The 22,943-nt window shown below is 42.2% G+C and overlaps 1 protein-coding gene and 1 long non-coding RNA gene across 3 annotated transcripts; both read left to right on the top strand.

Annotated features, from left to right (window-relative positions):
* The first annotated feature begins 279 nt into the window (after window positions 1-279).
* On the top strand, window positions 280-4,280 carry LOC117731756 (argininosuccinate lyase-like). Of its 2 annotated transcripts, none has more exons than XM_034534104.1 (3): window positions 280-622; window positions 842-1,028; window positions 4,237-4,280. In XM_034534104.1, the coding sequence occupies exons 1-3, from the start codon at window positions 608-610 to the stop codon at window positions 4,263-4,265; spliced, it is 231 nt and encodes a 76-aa protein (XP_034389995.1). In that variant the 5' UTR covers window positions 280-607; the 3' UTR covers window positions 4,266-4,280. The 2 variants fall into 2 exon arrangements, with proteins under 2 accessions (XP_034389995.1, XP_034389996.1); XM_034534105.1 differs by having other exon boundaries at window positions 4,233-4,270.
* Window positions 4,281-4,822: 542 nt separating this feature from the next.
* On the top strand, window positions 4,823-7,032 carry LOC117731758. Its single transcript, XR_004609557.1, has 3 exons — window positions 4,823-4,932; window positions 5,270-5,397; window positions 5,769-7,032. It is a non-coding gene; the product is annotated as an uncharacterized LOC117731758 (long non-coding RNA).
* Window positions 7,033-22,943: the final 15,911 nt, after the last annotated feature.

Consider the following 22,943-nt stretch of genomic DNA (forward strand, 5'->3'; position numbering starts at 1 on the left):
ACAGTGGGGTTGGCCAGTTTGTTGGCCACGCCCCCTGCAGCGGCCGTGATGTCACTGCCTAACAGTGACGTTGGCCAGTTTGTTGGCCACGCCCTCTGCAGCGGCCGTGATGTCACTGGCTAACAGTGACGTTGGCCAGTTTGTTGGCCACGCCCTCTGCAGCGGCCGTGATGTCACTGGCTAACAGTGACGTTGGCCAGTTTGTTGGCCACGCCCTCTGCAGCGGCCGTGATGTCACTGGCTAACTGTGACGTTGGCCAGTTTGTTGGCCACGCCCTCTGCAGCGGCCGCCTGCTCTCGTCTGGATTCCAGGCGAGGCGCAGCTCGAAGAACTATTGATGAGGGGAGGCTGCACACAGCTGTGATTGAGACCGGACGTCTCTGCAGCCTTTCACCGTGACACACCGGGAGCGTGAACGATACACGTCTTCGGTGACGTCACGTGTTTTAAAGCCATACACACAGCGCACTGTCACGCTCGCGCCTCCCGACGTGAAGCTCCGACCGCGGCGTCATTGTGTGTTGTGCCCCGGAGCCATTCAAACGTTTCCCTCCGCCGAAACATTTCACCGGACAGATCCGCTACAGATACCCGTCGGCGACAAACATGGCCACCACCGAGGTAATGTTAACGTTTAGCTCGAGGGACCCTGACATGCGCGTGTTGTTGATTTACCGCCCAGCTGAACGCTAAAGCAGCAGGCTAAAGCTAGCTGTCAAACTGGGTAACTCTCTCCATTAAAGCCGGTAAACACGCGCAGCTGACGTGTCGGGAAATGTGTTGAACCTGACGTTAACGTAGCAGTGTGCTCACGTTATTGCTGTCCCTTCTGCTCGTTAGGGAGGTCAACTTTGGGGGGGTCGCTTCCTGGGAGACACTGATCCCATGATGGAGAAGTTCAACGCATCCATCGCGTATGACCAGAGGATGTGGAATGCTGACATCCGGGGGAGCAAGGCGTATGTGAAGGCTCTGGAGAAGGCGAAGCTGGTCACCACGGAGGAGATGAACCAGATTGTTGGATCAGGTGAACTCTGCTCTCTCCCTTACAGAAACACACACACACACACACACACACACACACACACACACACACACTGACCTGTTAGTTGCAAATGACTAGGCTGTATGATTATGAACTTTCTGATCACAGTTCTCTCACACTTGCAAGGAAATAGACTCCTGCTGCATTGTGGGTATGCGTACCATTGTCAGTGTAGATGTAGGCTGACAGATGACAGCTGAAAATGTGCAATTGGGTTGAATTCCTCTCTGTATTATGCAGAGTTGGTGCTGAACAATACTATCGTCATGTGATGGATGTCGGCTGCCAAACGGCTTCAGTAATTCTTTCACTTACATGGTCAGGGTTCAGGGTGCCCTCTAGCCTGATGTTTTGCTTTGGCAATGCTAGTGGCATTAGGCAACCAATAACAAATAACAACATTATTTGATGTGAGTTACTCTGGTATTGTCTTATGTTTCATGTGTTGTGTGTATTGTCATGTATATATGAATATAAATTGTTTTACATTGTCAAAGTATTTCATGTCCTCTATGCAGCACTGTGATTTGAGCTGAATTATCATCAGTGATGAAACTGAGGAACATTTGTAACCTTCTTTCTCTTCAGCAATGTTTCTCTTCAGTTTAAACTCAATACTTTCTTGATTTAGTTTTACTGTACAAACTGACATTTTGTTCCATAACTGAAGAATGACTGAATTGAGAAAATAATTTGTGGTTAATTGTCTCCATCCTTCTTTCTTCTTCAACATCATCCTCTACTGATCTCCTCTATTTGACATTGAGGGATTCCTTTGTTTTAAGACGTGAATATTTTACCTTTTGTTGACCCAACGTTCTCTCTTTGATTCACTAGTATTGTTACAGCTGTTCAAGTAATCTGTTGTTATTGTTTTCTTGGTGGCTCACAAACATTTGGAAAGTTCAGCCAATGTTTCCACCAAAATGACTTCAGTTCAATGTTGTTCTTCCTTATTTGCCCCAGAGTTTGTAACCAAGCTGCAGCAGACGGTTTTTTCTTTTTAAACTAAATATGTGTGTTCACGATTAATGATTTAATGGAAGTTACATTCATAATTTGTACATTTATAATGTGAAATGAATTGCTTTCATTAATGACATGTATTATTCACTGATATGATTTCCACTCTGTTACATCCAGTCCACCCTGTTATCTGAGTTTATTTTATGATAATTAAATGAAACAAACATTAAGCATGTCTTTGTGGTTACTTGCAGGTTATTAATGATTAAAAACACTTCAACGTGGGATTAGAAGAAGGAAGGGAAAATATCCAGCAGTGGCCCCACCTAGTGGCCTCAAACAGGAAGTACAGTAATACTCCACTATTTATTTAACAGGGTTTCCTCAGACTGAAATAAAAAACGTCCTCATACACAAATCACATACATTATAAAAAATAATGTGGACATACCTGTTTAGATACTTAAATACTCTTAATGAGAGCCTTGTGTTTTAGACAAAAGTTAGTTTTTGGTCCTTTTTACTGTTTCAACATGACAATAAAGCCTGAATACAAAGACGCTGCAGAAAGAAACGGTTTTCCTAGTTTGGAACTGACGCAACTGACGTCCAGTTAGCTCGCTTGCTAGCTGCTAACCGCCCAATCATATTGTGGTCCTCCCTTTATGTAGTTGTATTAACACCATAGTGTGACTACAGATACGTACATAAATATATATGTATGTATATATAATGTTATATATATCATAGTGTAAATACATATACATACATAAATATATATATATATATATATATATATATATACACATACATACCATAGTGTAAATACAAATACATACAGGAATATATATACATACCATAGTGTGAATACAAATACATACAGGAATATATATACATACCATAGTGTAAATACATATACATGTATATATACCATAGTGTAAATACATATATATATATATATATATATGTTTGTGTGTTTTATATATATATATATATATATATATATATATATAAATTAAACATACAAATGTAGGTATTTATATATTAAAATATAGTTACTTGTTAGTCAGATTGGTTCCTTTCAGAGTCATATGATAAATATGTCATATAGTTATATAATAAATATTTCATACATATCTATCTATGTTTATATATGTATATATCAAACTATAACATGTAGTTAGTTGTTAGGCAGAATGGTTTCTTTGACACATAATAAATATATCATATATGTATGTATGTGTATATATATATATATATATATATATATATATATATATATAAACGTAATACAGTATGTATGTATATATGTATATATATGTGTATGTATATATATATGTATGTTTTTATATATATATGTATGAATATCCATCCATCCATCCATTTTCAATACCGCTTAATCCTCATTAGGGTCGCGGGGGCGCTGGAGCCTATCCCAGCTGACATAGGGCGAAGGCAGGGGACACCCTGGACAGGCCGCCAGTCCATCATATATATATATATATATATATATATATGTGTGTGTGTGTGTATGTATATATATATACACAGGATAATAATAAGTAAAAATAACACTTTTAAGTAGCCTGAAATGTTTACTTGTATTGATGTTATGTTGTTTCCTTGCTTCTATGTAGAGCACTTTGTAAACCCTGGTTTTAAAGGTGCTATATAAATAAATGTATTATTATTATTATTACCTGGACACCCTGCTCAGCAGCCAGCTGGCCTTGGCCAAGATGGTGTGCTCCGACTCTCCCTTCGCCGCCGCCCTGCGCAAACGCGTGCTGGTGCTCCAGCGCATCTTCTACGCGCTCTCCAACAAGTACCACGACAAGGGAAAGGTCAAGCAGCAGCAGCACTCCCCGGAGAGCAGCTCGGGCTCGGCCCAACTGCACTCCCTCATCGAGATGGGCGTCCGCACGGGCCTCAGCCTCCTCTTCGCTCTGCTGCGCCAGAGCTGGATGATGCCGCCGCCGCCGCCGCCCGGCCTCGGCGGGAGCGCCGGAGGCAACATCAACTTGTGCAACGACGTCATCCACACGGCCATCGACGTGGTCAGCTCCCTGCCGCCCCTCTCGCTGGCCAACGAGAGCAAGATCCCGCCGATGGGCCTGGACTGCCTGGCCAAAGTCACTGCATCTTCTCCACCGAAACATGTAGGATTAGGTTCTAATGTAATGTATTAATAAATATACTAATATATTTATTTTCTCCTAGGCAGATTGCCACCTGACGCCTAAAAAAACCTAAAACCTACACCAACCGAAGGTTCTGGATCACAAGCAAGTCACCAACAGTGGCGGAGGTTTTTCAGCAGTACCCTCGCTTTGTAGACATGCCATACTTGGTAAGTATACAACATATTGTATTGCAGATGCCCATCTAAAGCACATCAACTGACATACATACCCTTTTGTATGCTTTTAATTATACATTTAGCTGTGTTTCATTTTAATATTAATTAAAGGGGAAGACCACCTAAAATTGGAATTTCAATATTTCATGTAACACAAATTGTACTCAGAACATTCCCCTGGGGGCTCTGTCATTTATAACATATTTCCCAATTCATTGTCTGTGGAGCAGTTCCAGACATTATACTTAATGACATTGTAGTTTTAGACACACATCGGACTTTGGGGGATGGTTGTTTGTGTTGACTAATTTTGGACTATTTGGATTGTCTTTGACCATAAGAATACAATGTAGGATTTTTTTTTAATGGGCGTAGTTCCCCTTTAATATAGTTGCTGTATTATCTGCTACTTTTCAGTTGGATGCAGTTTGGGAAAATGTTCCCGGGGAAGGAAGACCTCTTCCTTCGGAAATGGGAAGGACATATTGTTAGGAAACTACTGAAAGTGGCTGCACTTGAAAAATTACCCTGATGTCCTGCCAGCTGGTGAGGAGAGTGATGGTGAGTTATCTTCCATGCATATCAGATACATTTAATATGTTGTATTTATTTGATGGTCACTAGGACTTTGCCATATTTTTTTACAACAGGCATGAGGTGTCTGAATCCCAGAGCTTCTTCACAACCATACTATATTAAATCAAATAAGATAGTTTTAATATTCCCACCAGTGCTAAACAATTTAGAAAAAATATCTAATTGTGACTATTATAATTGATAGTCTGAATTCCCCCAGCACACCCTTGTGGACTTTTTCTTTTGTGATCATTTGGTGGCCAACTTAATGAGATGGCATCACTAAATGTATGTATACCATTTGTTTTTGTGTTCTGCTTAGAGTCACTTTGCTTCAGAGCCCTTCAGATGCTCACACACTATTTACCTCCGACTGTGTCAGGGAGGGCCAAAGGATGGACCAAATGCAGTGTGAAATCAGCCCTTTCGTACATCGTGGACATAAAACCGGTAAGAAAAGCTGCTTTGATCTTTAAATTTCCCACACCCCTTTTCTTATCTGTGAATCTCAAGTATCAACACATGCTAATCAGGCTTTAGCTTTGACATAAGGGCTATGTCTGACTTTTTCAATATCTGCTTGGGTATGGAAAATCACATGTTAGATGTCCAGTTGTTAATCATACTAGACTGCATGATAAGGGGATGTATACTACAGTATTACAATGTTATCATTGGTATTCTCGAATATATTCAAAACTTTGTTATGAAATATGACTAAATTATATATTTTGCTTTGGATAAAATGTGTGCATCATATAATAAAAACTCATTATGTGATATCTTACCAGCCCTATTTGTATATACTTGTGCTTTCCTAGACTGGTACGAGCATCCCCAGCCTTCTTGAGGGATCTCCTGAGGGAGCAGTGGGAGTCCCCCAGCCCAAGCTTGTGTGTTTAGGACACCCCCGGACAACAGCTCAGTACATCATCATTGCCAAGAACGACAAAGTCGCCATCCCTCTTCAAGATGAGGGTTTGACGTGCGCTATTGACAAATTGTTCAAAGTTTTCTGGGTTTGCAACATGGCATATCCTGCCCAACTCGAATCTGTCTATGGTTTCTTTGAGCATGTTTATGACATGCGCATGTCATGTGGGAAGAGATCAAAAGTTGTGGAGTTTATCGCAAAGCCTCAGGCAGTGCTGTAGGTTGTACCACCATGTACACTTGTCCCAAGTGCAAGAAATCAATTTCAAAACAAGTAAGGAGTGTTGTCAATGTTTGTTGTAATCCAGCAAACTTCTATCATAAACTTTAGAAAACGTAATATTGTCAAAACATAATACAGTGTAGTTATAGATAAGAACAAAACAAGAGTACATACCCACGATGCAACCATGAGGCATATGATGTGTGCAGATAGAGCTGGATTAATCAGATACAAACAAACATAACCTCTCAGTGCCATGCTTCCTGACTTCCTAATTACTGATCACATGACAACAAATGTCCTGTTACTGACATCCTCTAATTGTTAAAGTGACCACAACATACTTCAGGAACCCCTTTAGAAAACACATAAGAGTTCTAATGCACTAACATAACTGTAACAGAACAGTACTGTTCCAACAAAAATAAGAATTTACAATTTCTCTAAAATGAAATTAATCAGCATCCATTATTGTTTCTTCCATACATTTTCAAAATCTGACTTTGCTTTTGATTTTTTATTCTAGAGGCTTTTTAAGCTCATAACTGGAAAGGGACATTGTTGATACTATTGTGAAAAATATTCATAGTTCATTTAATGGAATATGAAAAATAATTTGATGGGAGTGTAAGTAACCCAATTTGTGTTTTGGCTTTGGAAACTGTTGAAAAATATGTAGGATTAGGTTCTAATGTAATGTATTAATATAATATACTAATATATTTATTTTCTCCTCCACATATCTACCTCTTTTTTTAAGATAGGGTGTAGACCTGTGTTTCCAGAGTTTACATGTTGTTATGACCACAGATACTTGACTGATTGAAGTTACCTGTCATTTGACTGTAATATGCTGAAGCGATAACGCCCCTTGTTGGTGTTTTCTATAATGTGAAGGAGATGGTTCAATGTATCATTTCTGTTTTAGCTGTGATGGGCGACTGTCGGTCAGTGGTTAGTAGGTCCGTCTTTCAATCAGGGGGTTGGTGGTTCAATCCCCGCCCTAGTCGATGTGTCCTTGAGCAAGACACCTGAATTGTTCCCCGTAGCTGTTCTACAGTGTATGAATGTAACATGATTGTAAGTCGCTTTGGATAAAAGCGTCAGCTAAATGACACGTAATGTAAAGCCGTAATAACCTGCTGTATGAAAAGAGTTCCCAGGATGTTTGTTTTTATTTAATACATTTCAACTGAAATCACCAAAGTATTAGAAAAAAAAGACAGTGAGGTTAATCTGATTTATATTTTTGTCTCACGATATATTCTATGATCTTGCAGACATGGGTGGAATGTGGTCCTAGACTAGTTTGTTAAATACTTATTAATTAAATTGTCAAGAAAATGTAGACAAACAGAAAACAGGCTTTGTGATTTTTTTTTTGTTAGGTCCTTTGAGTGTCACGAAACGCACCGACCAATTACACGCGTTGTAAATCCTTTCACGTGATCCTACTCGGCCAATCACATGTGTGTATTCCGTTAAGCCCCGCCCTCGACTCAAGTACCAACAAGATAAATGTGGACAGCTTAACCAGAGACTTTAACCACAAATGTACAGACTCTTATACGTCAACAATAATGTTAACAGAGAGGAGAAATGAGCTAAAAACAAGTGGTTTACTAACCACAGATAAAGTCCCTGCACACACATTTCTCTTTTTAGATGACAATAATATAATATTTTAACTCTTTTGATTGACGTCGCTTGACGCAGGAAAAAAACTGAATTTAAAGCTGCAGGACAATTCAGTCAAATTATTTTTTTCTAAAATGAAGTGCTTTATTTTATGTACTTTCCCAATTAGTTAACACTATATTGTCCACAGACATTCACAGACACGTTACCTAGTCTTTTGTCTATTATTCAGCGCAGGTACACATTTACAACAGCAGGTGGTGTAGTTTTCCCATTTAGCTTGATTTAACTTGAAGCTTTTTCAACTATGATACACATGCAGTTTAAAATATCAGCTTCACCAGCAAAACTCAGTGGGAGATAAGAGACTAAAGCCTTAGAAAACTCTCCATAATGGAGCGCCCAGTGCAGAAGTTAATTCTGTTGTTAGAGGCTTTTTAATATGAAAAATAATTTGATGGGAGTGTAAGTAACCCAATTTGTTTTTTGGCTTTGGAAACTGTTTGTCAATCAATTCGGTTGTTTTTTGTTGCATATTTTGACAGCCTTGAGCAAGACGTGTCTTGTTTCCTGTTTTGAGAAAAGATGCTTTTATTTTGAAGGCGGTTCGTGGAGTTAAAAAGGAAGTTGCATTGTGCTCGGAATTAATGTTAACGTTATGGCAAATACGTCCGATTTAAACACAAAACAAAGACGGTAAAGGTTTTTATTTTTATTTGTACTTTATCTAAGACCGTGTTTTGTAGGAGGTGTTGAAATTAACTTGTGGTGGACACCTGAGCAGGTCACATGACAGAAGGCAGTGCGTGTATTCCTCACGAAGTTGTTTGATTGACAGTTAACCTGAAGATTCCGAGGTTGCCATGGTAACGTCTCAAGGTGCATGTGGTTCTATGAAGCGTTCTTCTGTTCTCAGAATCGTCCAACGTCCACTGGATCAGTCAGAAAAGTATTTATTTCTCCTTTCACTCGACGACATCTCGGATAAAAACCTTCAAACGGCGAGTTTTTCTCCGTGGACCCTCAACTTGTGACCACCAGTCAAACCGACTACTTGTTCCAAGAAAAAGTGAGGTTTTTACACTTTCTACAGTGGGTTCAATGTATTTTACCAGAGACTTTCTGAACCTACAAAGTACACCATTGTTATGCTAACATTGCTAATATTTTTAATTATTAGTGTATATTAATCCACTAGGACTGACTTTTTGACTGTCGTGACCCAGTTTAAACTTGTTTATCTCAACCAAAGCTGCTTTCTGGTCGGTTTTATAGAACCGACCGTCCGGCATTAGTAAATACTGAGAACTACTAATAAAACATGACGTTTGTTTTTATTAAATATGACATCTAGGTGATAAAGATCATAAGCGAAGCACGCATGACAATATATGTAATCCTTATTATTTAAACATTTTCATAATTCACCCAATACCAACAATCTTGTGATGTTTTTCATATTTGAGGAGGCTATTTTACACATTCATAAGTGTGTCACTTTTATGTCACTGTGTCTCAAACATTAACACGATGAGCAGCAGAATGAAACAACCACAAAAATATATTCTTTCATTAAAAAAAGCGCCGATATGAGTACGGTCATCTCGTGTGGGCAACTGCGCATGCTCAGTCTAGAAAGACTGCATGCTTTAGTGTTAGCTAGCTGTACTGGAGACATTCTTTACTGGCAATAAAACACGTACAAAACGAATAGTTAACTTAATGAAAAGATGGCGAATATAATATAAGACCATTTATATCCAAACGAATAAAGCCAGCTTAACTTTTATGTACTTTCCCAATTAGTTAACACTATATTGTCCACAGACATTCACAGACACATTACCTAGTCTTTTGTGTCTATTATTCAGCGCAGGTACACATTTACAACAGCAGGTGGCGTAGTTTTCCCATTTAGCTTGATTTAACTTGAAGCTTTTTTAACTATGAAACACATGCAGTAAGGGAGCAAGTCAAGGAGTTCTGTTTGGAGATGACAAATGACAGAAGAGTAAAACGTTTCACAACATTTCAAGACACAACTGTTCTGGATAACGGGAGAGTGACAGAGACCACTAACAAAAACAAGCACCAGATGAAATGGTAGTGCACAAGAGAATGGTGCATAAAGGACTGGTGTATACCGGCAAAAGCTATACCCTCAGTAAGAGATGCAGAGACTGTTTTGCAAAGCTCAGCGATGGTGTTTATGGGGAAATTCAGAATATCATATCCCTTCCTTCAGAAGAAGGTACAGAAATTGTTATATTGTTCAAAAAGCTTCATACACATGCCTCCTTTCCTTTATCACAAGGTTATGGGTTTGTGTCACATATCCGACTCGTTAGTGGAGCACTTTTTTCTCCAGTGTGTCCGATTCCAGTTGACAGGTTAGAGCAGAAATGCATGATTTTAAAAACAAGTGATCAGATGTACATTTGTGACTTTCCAAATTCACATGAGAGAGACTAGTCTGACTAGATTGAATCAAAGATGGTCATTCTAGTTTGCATTAATTTTTAGTTGGCTGATTAGTTTCGGCTTAGCTATGCTGGGATGTACAGATGTGGAGAAATGTGCTTGTACCTGTGCTGTCCTTGGTCACACCTTTGAAGACTGTCTGCTTCTTGAAGGGTGAAACTAAATCATAAAAAAACATAATCAATTCTCTGCTTGCTTTAGCATGTACAGCTGCATGCAATGTACATACATGAAGTCAATCTTTAACATGAATTAAGGTTTTACAGGCTTTATGTATTAATTGTGATTTCAACTTTAAACATAATTTATTGCATCAAACTTTTAATATGTATTCAGTCATATGTTTGTTTATCTAGTTGTAACTTTCATGAACTCTCACTGGCCTAAGAACATGTGTGGTCATTAACAACAGTAATTCAGCAAACTTCTATCATAAACTTTAGAAAACATAATATTGGTCACAGTATAGAAAACAATAAACAAACTCGTATTTACCTCTTGAGGATAACTGCTCGCCAGCCACTAAGTTATGAACATTATTGCTTGCGTACAATGTTCACGGTTCACTCAACGTTGATAATTCTTTTCTGCATTCCTCCAATGAAACAACCGCAAAAATATATTCTTTCATTAAAAAAAATCTTTCTGACTTTTACTCAATCAGACAGACGGCTCCAAATTGACATTTATTTAAATGTAGTCTGGTGTAAAAAGTATCTGATTAGAGATGGACTCTCTGGACTGATAATAATAGTAATTTTCTTGTTTGTTGTTTGTTTTTTCAGATGCCCAGACGGTGCAAATATACAAAAGTCCGGATCCCAGACACTTTCTGGCCCGGCATCTGATAGGCTCTCCTACTTCTATACTTATCCACTTTTAAGTTAATTTTTAGAAAACTATTTACATCCTGATGTCTAAAAGGTTATTTGTAGACGGGGTTTCAGTTAGTTGCTGCTCTGTGCACACGAGAGGTCACCGAGGCGTCGGGAGCGTTTCAAACGCGCTTTTGGTAATTTGCTGTTCTCTGGGACTGCTAGAACGTTTTTTAACGTATCGCTCTCCAACACGCCTTATTCTGCAGACGTTATTCTGCACAGCTGCGAATTCTTGTCAACATACTGATGCAGCCGCTTTTCCACCGTGCCGTCTACACCCTCTCTACTGGACAATGGAGTTGGCGGGACTCTGGGACGGAGTTTAGGATTAGGTTCTCATGTAAAGTAATGATATTATTTATATGATATACATTTTTTTAATTTTCTCGTCCGCAGATCGACACCGGAGGCTTTTTAGAGAGGGTGTAGACCTGTGCCTCCAGTATGTACGATTCCCGTCAACATACTGACACAGCCGCTTTTCCACCGTGCCGTCTACACCCTCTCTACTGGACAATGGAGTTGGCGGGACTCTGGGACGGAGTTTACATGTTCTCCACCAAAAACATGTAGGATTAGGTTCTAATGTAATGTATTAATATGATATAATATACCATTTTTTTATTTTCTCGTCCACAGATCGCCACTTGAGGCTTTTTAGAGAGGGTGTAGACCTGTGCCTCCAGTATGTACGATTCCCGTCAACATACTGACACAGCCGCTTTTCCACCGTGCCGTCTACACCCTCTCTACTGGACAATGGAGTTGGCGGGACTCTGGGACGGAGTTTACATGTTCTCCACCAAAAACATGTAGGATTAGGTTATAATGTAATGTAATAACATAATATACCATTTTTTTATTTTCTCGTCCACAGATCGCCACCTGAGGCTTTTTAGAGAGGGTGTAGACCTGTGCCTCCAGTATGTACGATTCCCGTCAACATACTGACACAGCCGCTTTTCCACTGTGCCGTCTACACCCTCTCTACTGGACAATGGAGTTGGCGGGACTCTGGGACGGAGTTTACATGTTCTCCACCAAAAACATGTAGGATTAGGATCTCACGTAAAGTAATAATATTATTTATATGATATACATTTTTTTTATTTTCTCGTCCGCAGATCGACACCTGAGGCTTTTTAGAGAGGGTGTAGACCTGTGCCTCCAGTATGTACGATTCCCGTCAACATACTGACACAGCCGCTTTTCCACCGTGCCGTCTACACCCTCTCTACTGGACAATGGAGTTGGCGGGACTCTGGGACGGAGTTTACATGTTCTCCACCAAAAACATGTAGGATTAGGTTCTAATGTAATAATATAATATAATATACCATTTTTTTTAATTTTCTCGTCCGCAGATCGTTACCTGAAGCTTTTTAGAGAGGGTGTAGACCTGTGCCTCCAGTATGTACGATTCCCGTCAACATACTGACACAGCCGCTTTTCCACCGTGCCGTCTACACCCTCTCTACTGGACAATGGAGTTGGCGGGACTCTGGGACGGAGTTTACATGTTCTCCACCAAAAACATGTAGGATTAGGTTCTAATGTAATAATATACAATTTTTTTCGTTTTCTCGACCGCAGATCGCCACCTGACGCTTTTTAGAGAGGGTTTAGACCTGTGCCTCCAGTATGTACGATTCCCGTCAACATACTGACACAGCCGCTTTTCCACCGTGCCGTCTACACCCTCTCTACTGGACAATGGAGTTGGCGGGACTCTGGGACGGAGTTTACATGTTATCCAACAAAAACATGTAGGATTATGTTGTAATGTAATGTAATAATATAATATAATATACGATTTTTTTTATTTTCTCGTCCGCAGATCGCCACCTGAGGCTTTTTAGAGAAGGTGTAGACCTGTTCCTCCAGTATGTACGATTCCCGTCAACATACTGACACAGCCGCTTTTCCACCGTGCCGTCTACACCCTCTCTACTGGACAATGGAGTTGGCGGGACTCTGGGACGGAGTTTACATGTTCTCCACCAAAAACATGTAGGATTAGGTTCTAATGTAATAATATACAATTTTTTTCGTTTTCTCGACCGCAGATCGCCACCTGACGCTTTTCAGAGAGGGTGTAGACCTGTGCCTCCAGTATGTACGATTCCCGTCAACATACTGACACAGCCGCTTGCCCACCGTGCCGTCTACACCCTCTCTACTGGACAATGGAGTTGGCGGGACTCTGGGACGGAGTTTACATGTTCTCCACCAAAAACATGCAGGATTAGGTTCTAATGTAATGTAATAACATAATATACGATTTTTTTATTTTCTCGTCCACAGATCGCCACCTGAGGCTTTTTAGAGAGGGTGTAGACCTGTGCCTCCAGTATGTACGATTCCCGTCAACATACTGACACAGCCGCTTTTCCACCGTGCCGTCTACACCCTCTCTACTGGACAATGGAGTTGGCGGGACTCTGGGACGGAGTTTACATGTTCTCCACCAAAAACATGTAGGATTAGGTTGTAATGTAATGTAATAATATAATATAATATACGATTTTTTTTATTTTCTCGTCCTCAGTTCGCCACCTGAGGCTTTTTAGAGAGGGTGTAGACCTGTGCCTCCAGTATGTACGATTCCCGTCAACATACTGACACAGCCGCTTTTCCACCGTGCCGTCTACACCCTCTCTACTGGACAATGGAGTTGGCGGGACTCTGGGACGGAGTTTACATGTTCTCCACCAAAAACATGTAGGATTAGGTTCTAATGTAATAATATACAATTTTTTTCGTTTTCTCGACCGCAGATCGCCACCTGACGCTTTTCAGAGAGGGTGTAGACCTGTGCCTCCAGTATGTACGATTCCCGTCAACATACTGACACAGCCGCTTTTCCACCGTGCCGTCTACACCCTCTCTACTGGACAATGGAGTTGGCGGGACTCTGGGACGGAGTTTACATGTTCTCCACCAAAAACATGTAGGATTAGGTTGTAATGTAATGTAATAATATAATATAATATACGATTTTTTTTATTTTCTCGTCCTCAGTTCGCCACCTGAGGCTTTTTAGAGAGGGTGTAGACCTGTGCCTCCAGTATGTACGATTCCCGTCAACATACTGACACAGCCGCTTTTCCACCGTGCCGTCTACACCCTCTCTACTGGACAATGGAGTTGGCGGGACTCTGGGACGGAGTTTACATGTTCTCCACCAAAAACATGTAGGATTAGGTTCTCATGTAAAGTAATAATATTATTTATATGATATACATTTTTTTTATTTTCTCGTCCGCAGATCGACACCTGAGGCTTTTTAGAGAGGGTGTAGACCTGTGCCTCCAGTATGTACGATTCCCGTCAACATACTGACACAGCCGCTTTTCCACGGTGCCGTCTACACCCTCTCTACTGGACAATGGAGTTGGCGGGACTCTGGGACGGAGTTTACATGTTCTCCACCAAAAACATGTAGGATTAGGTTCTAATGTAATAATATACAATTTTTTTCGTTTTCTCGACCGCAGATCGCCACCTGACGCTTTTTAGAGAGGGTGTAGACCTGTGCCTCGAGTATGTACGATTCCCGTCAACATACTGACACAGCCGCTTGCCCACCGTGCCGTCTACACCCTCTCTACTGGACAATGGAGTTGGCGGGACTCTGGGACGGAGTTTACATGTTCTCCACCAAAAACATGTAGGATTAGGCTCTTATGTAAAGTAATAATATTATTTATATGATATACATTTTTTTAATTTTCTCGTCCGCAGATCGACACCTGAGGCTTTTTAGAGAGGGTGTAGACCTGTGCCTCCAGTATGTACGATTCCCGTCAACATACTGACACAGCCGCTTTTCCACCGTGCCGTCTACACCCTCTCTACTGGACAATGGAGTTGGCGGGACTCTGGGACGGAGTTTACATGTTCTCCACCAAAAACATGTAGGATTAGGTTCTAATGTAATAATATACAATTTTTTTCGTTTTCTCGACCGCAGATCGCCACCTGACGCTTTTTAGAGAGGGTGTAGACCTGTGCCTCCAGTATGTACGATTCCCGTCAACATACTGACACAGCCGCTCTCCCACCGTGCCGTCTACACCCTCTCTACTGGACAATGGAGTTGGCGGGACTCTGGGACGGAGTTTACATGTTCTCCACCAAAAACATGTAGGATTAGGTTGTAATGTAATGTAATAATATAATATAATATACGATTTTTTTTATTTTCTCATCCGCAGATCGCCACCTGAGGCTTTTTAGAGAGGGTGTAGACCTGTGCCTCCAGTATGTACGATTCCCGTCAACATACTGACACATCCGCTTGCCCACCGTGCCGTCTACACCCTCTCTACTGGACAATGGAGTTGGCGGGACTCTGGGACGGAGTTTACATGTTCTCCACCAAAAACATGTAGGATTAGGTTCTAATGTAATAATATACAATTTTTTTCGTTTTCTCGACCGCAGATCGCCACCTGACGCTTTTCAGAGAGGGTGTAGACCTGTGCCTCCAGTATGTACGATTCCCGTCAACATACTGACACAGCCGCTTGCCCACCGTGCCGTCTACACCCTCTCTACTGGACAATGGAGTTGGCGGGACTCTGGGACGGAGTTTACATGTTCTCCACCAAAAACATGTAGGATTAGGTTGTAATGTAATGTAATAATATAATATAATATACGATTTTTTTTATTTTCTCGTCCTCAGTTCGCCACCTGAGGCTTTTTAGAGAGGGTGTAGACCTGTGCCTCCAGTATGTACGATTCCCGTCAACATACTGACACAGCCGCTTTTCCACCGTGCCGTCTACACCCTCTCTACTGGACAATGGAGTTGGCGGGACTCTGGGACGGAGTTTACATGTTCTCCACCAAAAACATGTAGGATTAGGTTCTCATGTAAAGTAATAATATTATTATATGATATACATTTTTTTTATTTTCTCGTCCGCAGATCGACACCTGAGGCTTTTTAGAGAGGGTGTAGACCTGTGCCTCCAGTATGTACGATTCCCGTCAACATACTGACACAGCCGCTTTTCCACCGTGCCGTCTACACCCTCTCTACTGGACAATGGAGTTGGCGGGACTCTGGGACGGAGTTTACATGTTCTCCACCAAAAACATGTAGGATTAGGTTCTAATGTAATAATATACAATTTTTTTCATTTTCTCGACCGCAGATCGCCACCTGACGCTTTTCAGAGAGGGTGTAGACCTGTGCCTCCAGTATGTACGATTCCCGTCAACATACTGACACAGCCGCTTTTCCACCGTGCCGTCTACACCCTCTCTACTGGACAATGGAGTTGGCGGGACTCTGGGACGGAGTTTACATGTTCTCCACCAAAAACATGTAGGATTAGGTTCTAATGTAATAATATACAATTTTTTTTATTTTCTCGACCGCAGATCGCCACCTGACGCTTTTCAGAGAGGGTGTAGACCTGTGCCTCCAGTATGTACGATTCCCGTCAACATACTGACACAGCCGCTTGCCCACCGTGCCGTCTACACCCTCTCTACTGGACAATGGAGTTGGCGGGACTCTGGGACGGAGTTTACATGTTCTCCACCAAAAACATGTAGGATTAGGCTCTCATGTAAAGTAATAATATTATTTATATGATATACGATTTTTTTTATTTTCTCGTCCGCAGATCGCCACCTGAGGCTTTTTAGAGAGGGTGTAGACCTGTGCCTCCAGTATGTACGATTCCCGTCAACATACTGACACAGCCGCTTTTCCACCGTGCCGTCTACACCCTCTCTACTGGACAATGGAGTTGGCGGGACTCTGGGACGGAGTTTACATGTTCTCCACCAAAAACATGTAGGATTAGGTTCTAATGTAATAATATACAATTTTTTTCGTTTTCTCGACCGCAGATCGCCACCTGACGCTTTTTAGAGAGGGTGTAGACCTGTGCCTCCAGTATGTACGATTCCCGTCAACATACTGACACAGCCGCTTTGCCACCGTGCCGTCTACACCCTCTCTACTGGACAATGGAGTTGGCGGGACTCTGGGACGGAGTTTACATGTTCTCCACCAAAAACATGTAGGATTAGGTTCTCATGTAAAGTAATAATATTATTTATATGATATACATTTTTTTTATTTTCTCGTCCGCAGATCGACACCTGAGGCTTTTTAGAGAGGGTGTAGACCTGTGCCTCCAGTATGTACGATTCCCGTCAACATACTGACACAGCCGCTTTTCCACCGTGCCGTCTACACCCTCTCTACTGGACAATGGAGTTGGCGGGACTCTGGGACGGAGTTTACATGTTCTCCACCAAAAACATGTAGGATTAGGTTCTCATGTAAAGTAATAATATTATTATATGATATACATTTTTTTATTTTCTCGTCCGCAGATCGACACCTGAGGCTTTTTAGAGAGGGTGTAGACCTGTGCCTCCAGTATGTACGATTCCCGTCAACATACTGACACAGCCGCTTTTCCACCGTGCCGTCTACACCCTCTCTACTGGACAATGGAGTTGGCGGGACTCTGGGACGGAGTTTACATGTTCTCCACCAAAAACATGTAGGATTAGGTTGTAATGTAATGTAATAATATAATATAATATACGATTTTTTTTATTTTCTCGTCCGCAGATCGCCACCTGAGGCTTTTTAGAGAGGGTGTAGACCTGTGCCTCCAGTATGTACGATTCCCGTCAACATACTGACACAGCCGCTTTTCCACCGTGCCGTCTACACCCTCTCTACTGGACAATGGAGTTGGCGGGACTCTGGGACGGAGTTTACATGTTCTCCACCAAAAACATGTAGGATTAGGTTCTAATGTAATAATATACAATTTTTTTCGTTTTCTCGACCGCAGATCGCCACCTGACGCTTTTCAGAGAGGGTGTAGACCTGTGCCTCCAGTATGTACGATTCCCGTCAACATACTGACACAGCCGCTTTTCCACCGTGCCGTCTACACCCTCTCTACTGGACAATGGAGTTGGCGGGACTCTGGGACGGAGTTTACATGTTCTCCACCAAAAACATGTAGGATTAGGTTCTAATGTAATAATATACAATTTTTTTCGTTTTCTCGACCGCAGATCGCCACCTGACGCTTTTCAGAGAGGGTGTAGACCTGTGCCTCCAGTATGTACGATTCCCGTCAACATACTGACACAGCCGCTTGCCCACCGTGCCGTCTACACCCTCTCTACTGGACAATGGAGTTGGCGGGACTCTGGGACGGAGTTTACATGTTCTCCACCAAAAACATGTAGGATTAGGTTCTAATGTAATGTAATAATATATATATATACGATTTTTTTATTTTCTCGTCCGCAGATCGCCACCTGAGGCTTTTTAGAGAGGGTGTAGACCTGTGCCTCCAGTATGTACGATTCCCGTCAACATACTGACACAGCCGCTTTTCCACCGTGCCGTCTACACCCTCTCTACTGGACAATGGAGTTGGCGGGACTCTGGGACGGAGTTTACATGTTCTCCACCAAAAACATGTAGGATTAGGTTCTAATGTAATGTAATAATATAATATAATATACGATTTTTTTTATTTTCTCGTCCGCAGATCGCCACCTGAGGCTTTTTAGAGAGGGTGTAGACCTGTGCCTCCAGTATGTACGATTCCCGTCAACATACTGACACAGCCGCTTTCCCACCGTGCCGTCTACACCCTCTCTACTGGACAATGGAGTTGGCGGGACTCTGGGACGGAGTTTACATGTTCTCCACCAAAAACATGTAGGATTAGGTTCTCATGTAAAGTAATAATATTATTTATATGATATACATTTTTTTTATTTTCTCGTCCGCAGATCGACACCTGAGGCTTTTTAGAGAGGGTGTAGACCTGTGCCTCCAGTATGTACGATTCCCGTCAACATACTGACACAGCCGCTTTTCCACCGTGCCGTCTACACCCTCTCTACTGGACAATGGAGTTGGCGGGACTCTGGGACGGAGTTTACATGTTCTCCACCAAAAACATGTAGGATTAGGTTCTAATGTAATAATATACAATTTTTTTCATTTTCTCGACCGCAGATCGCCACCTGACGCTTTTTAGAGAGGGTGTAGACCTGTGCCTCCAGTATGTACGATTCCCGTCAACATACTGACACAGCCGCTTTTCCACCGTGCCGTCTACACCCTCTCTACTGGAAAATGGAGTTGGCGGGACTCTGGGACGGAGTTTACATGTTCACCACCAAAATCATGTAGGATTAGGTTCTAATGTAATAATATACAATTTTTTTTATTTTCTCGTCCGCAGATCGCCACCTGAGGCTTTTTAGAGAGGGTGTAGACCTGTGCCTCCAGTATGTACGATTCCCGTCAACATACTGACACAGCCGCTTGCTCACCGTGCCGTCTACACCCTCTCTACTGGACAATGGAGTTGGCGGGACTCTGGGACGGAGTTTACATGTTCTCCACCAAAAACATGTAGGATTAGGTTCTCATGTAAAGTAATAATATTATTTATATGATATACATTTTTTTTATTTTCTCGTCCGCAGATCGACACCTGAGGCTTTTTAGAGAGGGTGTAGACCTGTGCCTCCAGTATGTACGATTCCCGTCAACATACTGACACAGCCGCTTTTCCACCGTGCCGTCTACACCCTCTCTACTGGACAATGGAGTTGGCGGGACTCTGGGACGGAGTTTACATGTTCTCCACCAAAAACATGTAGGATTAGGTTCTAATGTAATAATATACAATTTTTTTCGTTTTCTCGACCGCAGATCGCCACCTGACGCTTTTTAGAGAGGGTGTAGACCTGTGCCTCCAGTATGTACGATTCCCGTCAACATACTGACACAGCCGCTTGCCCACCGTGCCGTCTACACCCTCTCTACTGGACAATGGAGTTGGCGGGACTCTGGGACGGAGTTTACATGTTCTCCACCAAAAACATGTAGGATTAGGTTGTAATGTAATGTAATAATATATTATATATATACGATTTTTTTTATTTTCTCGTCCGCAGATCGCCACCTGAGGCTTTTTAGAGAGGGTGTAGACCTGTGCCTCCAGTATGTACGATTCCCGTCAACATACTGACACAGCCGCTTTTCCCACCGTGCCGTCTACACCCTCTCTACTGGACAATGGAGTTGGCGGGACTCTGGGACGGAGTTTACATGTTCTCCACCAAAAACATGTAGGATTAGGTTCTAATGTAATAATATACAATTTTTTTTCGTTTTCTCGACCGCAGATCGCCACCTGACGCTTTTTTAGAGAGGGTGTAGACCTGTGCCTCCAGTATGTACGATTCCCGTCAACATACTGACACAGCCGCTTTTCCACCGTGCCGTCTACACCCTCTCTACTGGACAATGGAGTTGGCGGGACTCTGGGACGGAGTTTACATGTTCACCACCAAAATCATGTAGGATTAGGTTCTAATGTAATAATATACAATTTTTTTTATTTTCTCGTCCGCAGATCGCCACCTGAGGCTTTTTAGAGAGGGTGTAGACCTGTGCCTCCAGTATGTACGATTCCCGTCAACATACTGACACAGCCGCTTTGCCACCGTGCCGTCTACACCCTCTCTACTGGACAATGGAGTTGGCGGGACTCTGGGACGGAGTTTACATGTTCTCCACCAAAAACATGTAGGATTAGGTTCTAATGTAAGTAATAATATTATTATATGATATACATTTTTTTATTTTCTCGTCCGCAGATCGACACCTGAGGCTTTTTAGAGAGGGTGTAGACCTGTGCCTCCAGTATGTACGATTCCCGTCAACATACTGACACAGCCGCTTTTCCACCGTGCCGTCTACACCCTCTCTACTGGACAATGGAGTTGGCGGGACTCTGGGACGGAGTTTACATGTTCTCCACCAAAAACATGTAGGATTAGGTTCTAATGTAATAATATACATTTTTTTTATTTTCTCGTCCGCAGATCGACACCTGAGGCTTTTTAGAGAGGGTGTAGACCTGTGCCTCCAGTATGTACGATTCCCGTCAACATACTGACACAGCCGCTTTCCCACCGTGCCGTCTACACCCTCTCTACTGGACAATGGAGTTGGCGGGACTCTGGGACGGAGTTTACATGTTCTCCACCAAAAACATGTAGGATTAGGTTCTAATGTAAGTAATATATTATATATACAATTTTTTTAGTTTTCTCGTACCGCAGATCGCCACCTGAGGCTTTTTAGAGAGGGTGTAGACCTGTGCCTCCAGTATGTACGATTCCCGTCAACATACTGACACAGCCGCTTTGCCACCGTGCCGTCTACACCCTCTCTACTGGACAATGGAGTTGGCGGGACTCTGGGACGGAGTTTACATGTTCTCCACCAAAAACATGTAGGATTAGGTTCTAATGTAATAATATACAATTTTTTTCGTTTTCTCGACCGCAGATCGCCACCTGACGCTTTTTAGAGAGGGTGTAGACCTGTGCCTCCAGTATGTACGATTCCCGTCAACATACTGACACAGCCGCTTGCCCACCGTGCCGTCTACACCCTCTCTACTGGACAATGGAGTTGGCGGGACTCTGGGACGGAGTTTACATGTTCTCCACCAAAAACATGTAGGATTAGGTTGTAATGTAATGTAATAATATAATATAATATACGATTTTTTTTATTTTCTCGTCCGCAGATCGCCACCTGAGGCTTTTTAGAGAGGGTGTAGACCTGTGCCTCCAGTATGTACGATTCCCGTCAACATACTGACACAGCCGCTTTCCACCGTGCCGTCTACACCCTCTCTACTGGACAATGTAGTTGGCGGGACTCTGGGACGGAGTTTACATGTTCTCCACCAAAAACATGTAGGATTAGGTTCTAATGTAATAATATATATATATACGATTTTTTTTATTTTCTCGTACCGCAGATCGCCACCTGACGCTTTTTAGAGAGGGTGTAGACCTGTGCCTCCAGTATGTACGATTCCCGTCAACATACTGACACATCCGCTTGCCCACCGTGCCGTCTACACCCTCTCTACTGGACAATGGAGTTGGCGGGACTCTGGGACGGAGTTTACATGTTCTCCACCAAAAACATGTAGGATTAGGTTCTAATGTAATGTAATAATATTATATATATACGATTTTTTTATTTTCTCGTCCACAGATCGCCACCTGAGGCTTTTTAGAGAGGGTGTAGACCTGTGCCTCCAGTATGTACGATTCCCGTCAACATACTGACACAGCCGCTTTTCCACCGTGCCGTCTACACCCTCTCTACTGGACAATGGAGTTGGCGGGACTCTGGGACGGAGTTTACATGTTCTCCACCAAAAACATGTAGGATTAGGTTCTAATGTAAGTAATAATATACAATTTTTTTTATTTTCTCGTCCGCAGATCGCCACCTGAGGCTTTTTAGAGAGGGTGTAGACCTGTGCCTCCAGTATGTACGATTCCCGTCAACATACTGACACAGCCGCTTTTCCACCGTGCCGTCTACACCCTCTCTACTGGACAATGGAGTTGGCGGGACTCTGGGACGGAGTTTACATGTTCTCCACCAAAAACATGTAGGATTAGGTTCTAATGTAAGTAATAATATATATATATACATTTTTTTTATTTTCTCGTCCACAGATCGCCACCTGAGGCTTTTTAGAGAGGGTGTAGACCTGTGCCTCCAGTATGTACGATTCCCGTCAACATACTGACACAGCCGCTTTTCCACCGTGCCGTCTACACCCTCTCTACTGGACAATGGAGTTGGCGGGACTCTGGGACGGAGTTTACATGTTCTCCACCAAAAACATGTAGGATTAGGTTCTAATGTAATAATATACAATTTTTTTCGTTTTCTCGACCGCAGATCGCCACCTGACGCTTTTTAGAGAGGGTGTAGACCTGTG

This window comes from Cyclopterus lumpus, chromosome 6 (genome assembly GCF_009769545.1).
Source record: "Cyclopterus lumpus isolate fCycLum1 chromosome 6, fCycLum1.pri, whole genome shotgun sequence".
Classification (NCBI taxonomy): Eukaryota; Metazoa; Chordata; class Actinopteri; order Perciformes; family Cyclopteridae; genus Cyclopterus; species Cyclopterus lumpus.

Excerpts from the sequence above, each read along its gene's own strand:
- LOC117731756 (XM_034534104.1), top strand. Across the intron at positions 1,029-4,236 it reads GAACCAGATTGTTGGATCAG|ATTGCCACCTGACGCCTAAA; the intron begins GTGAACTCTGCT and ends TCTCCTAGGCAG.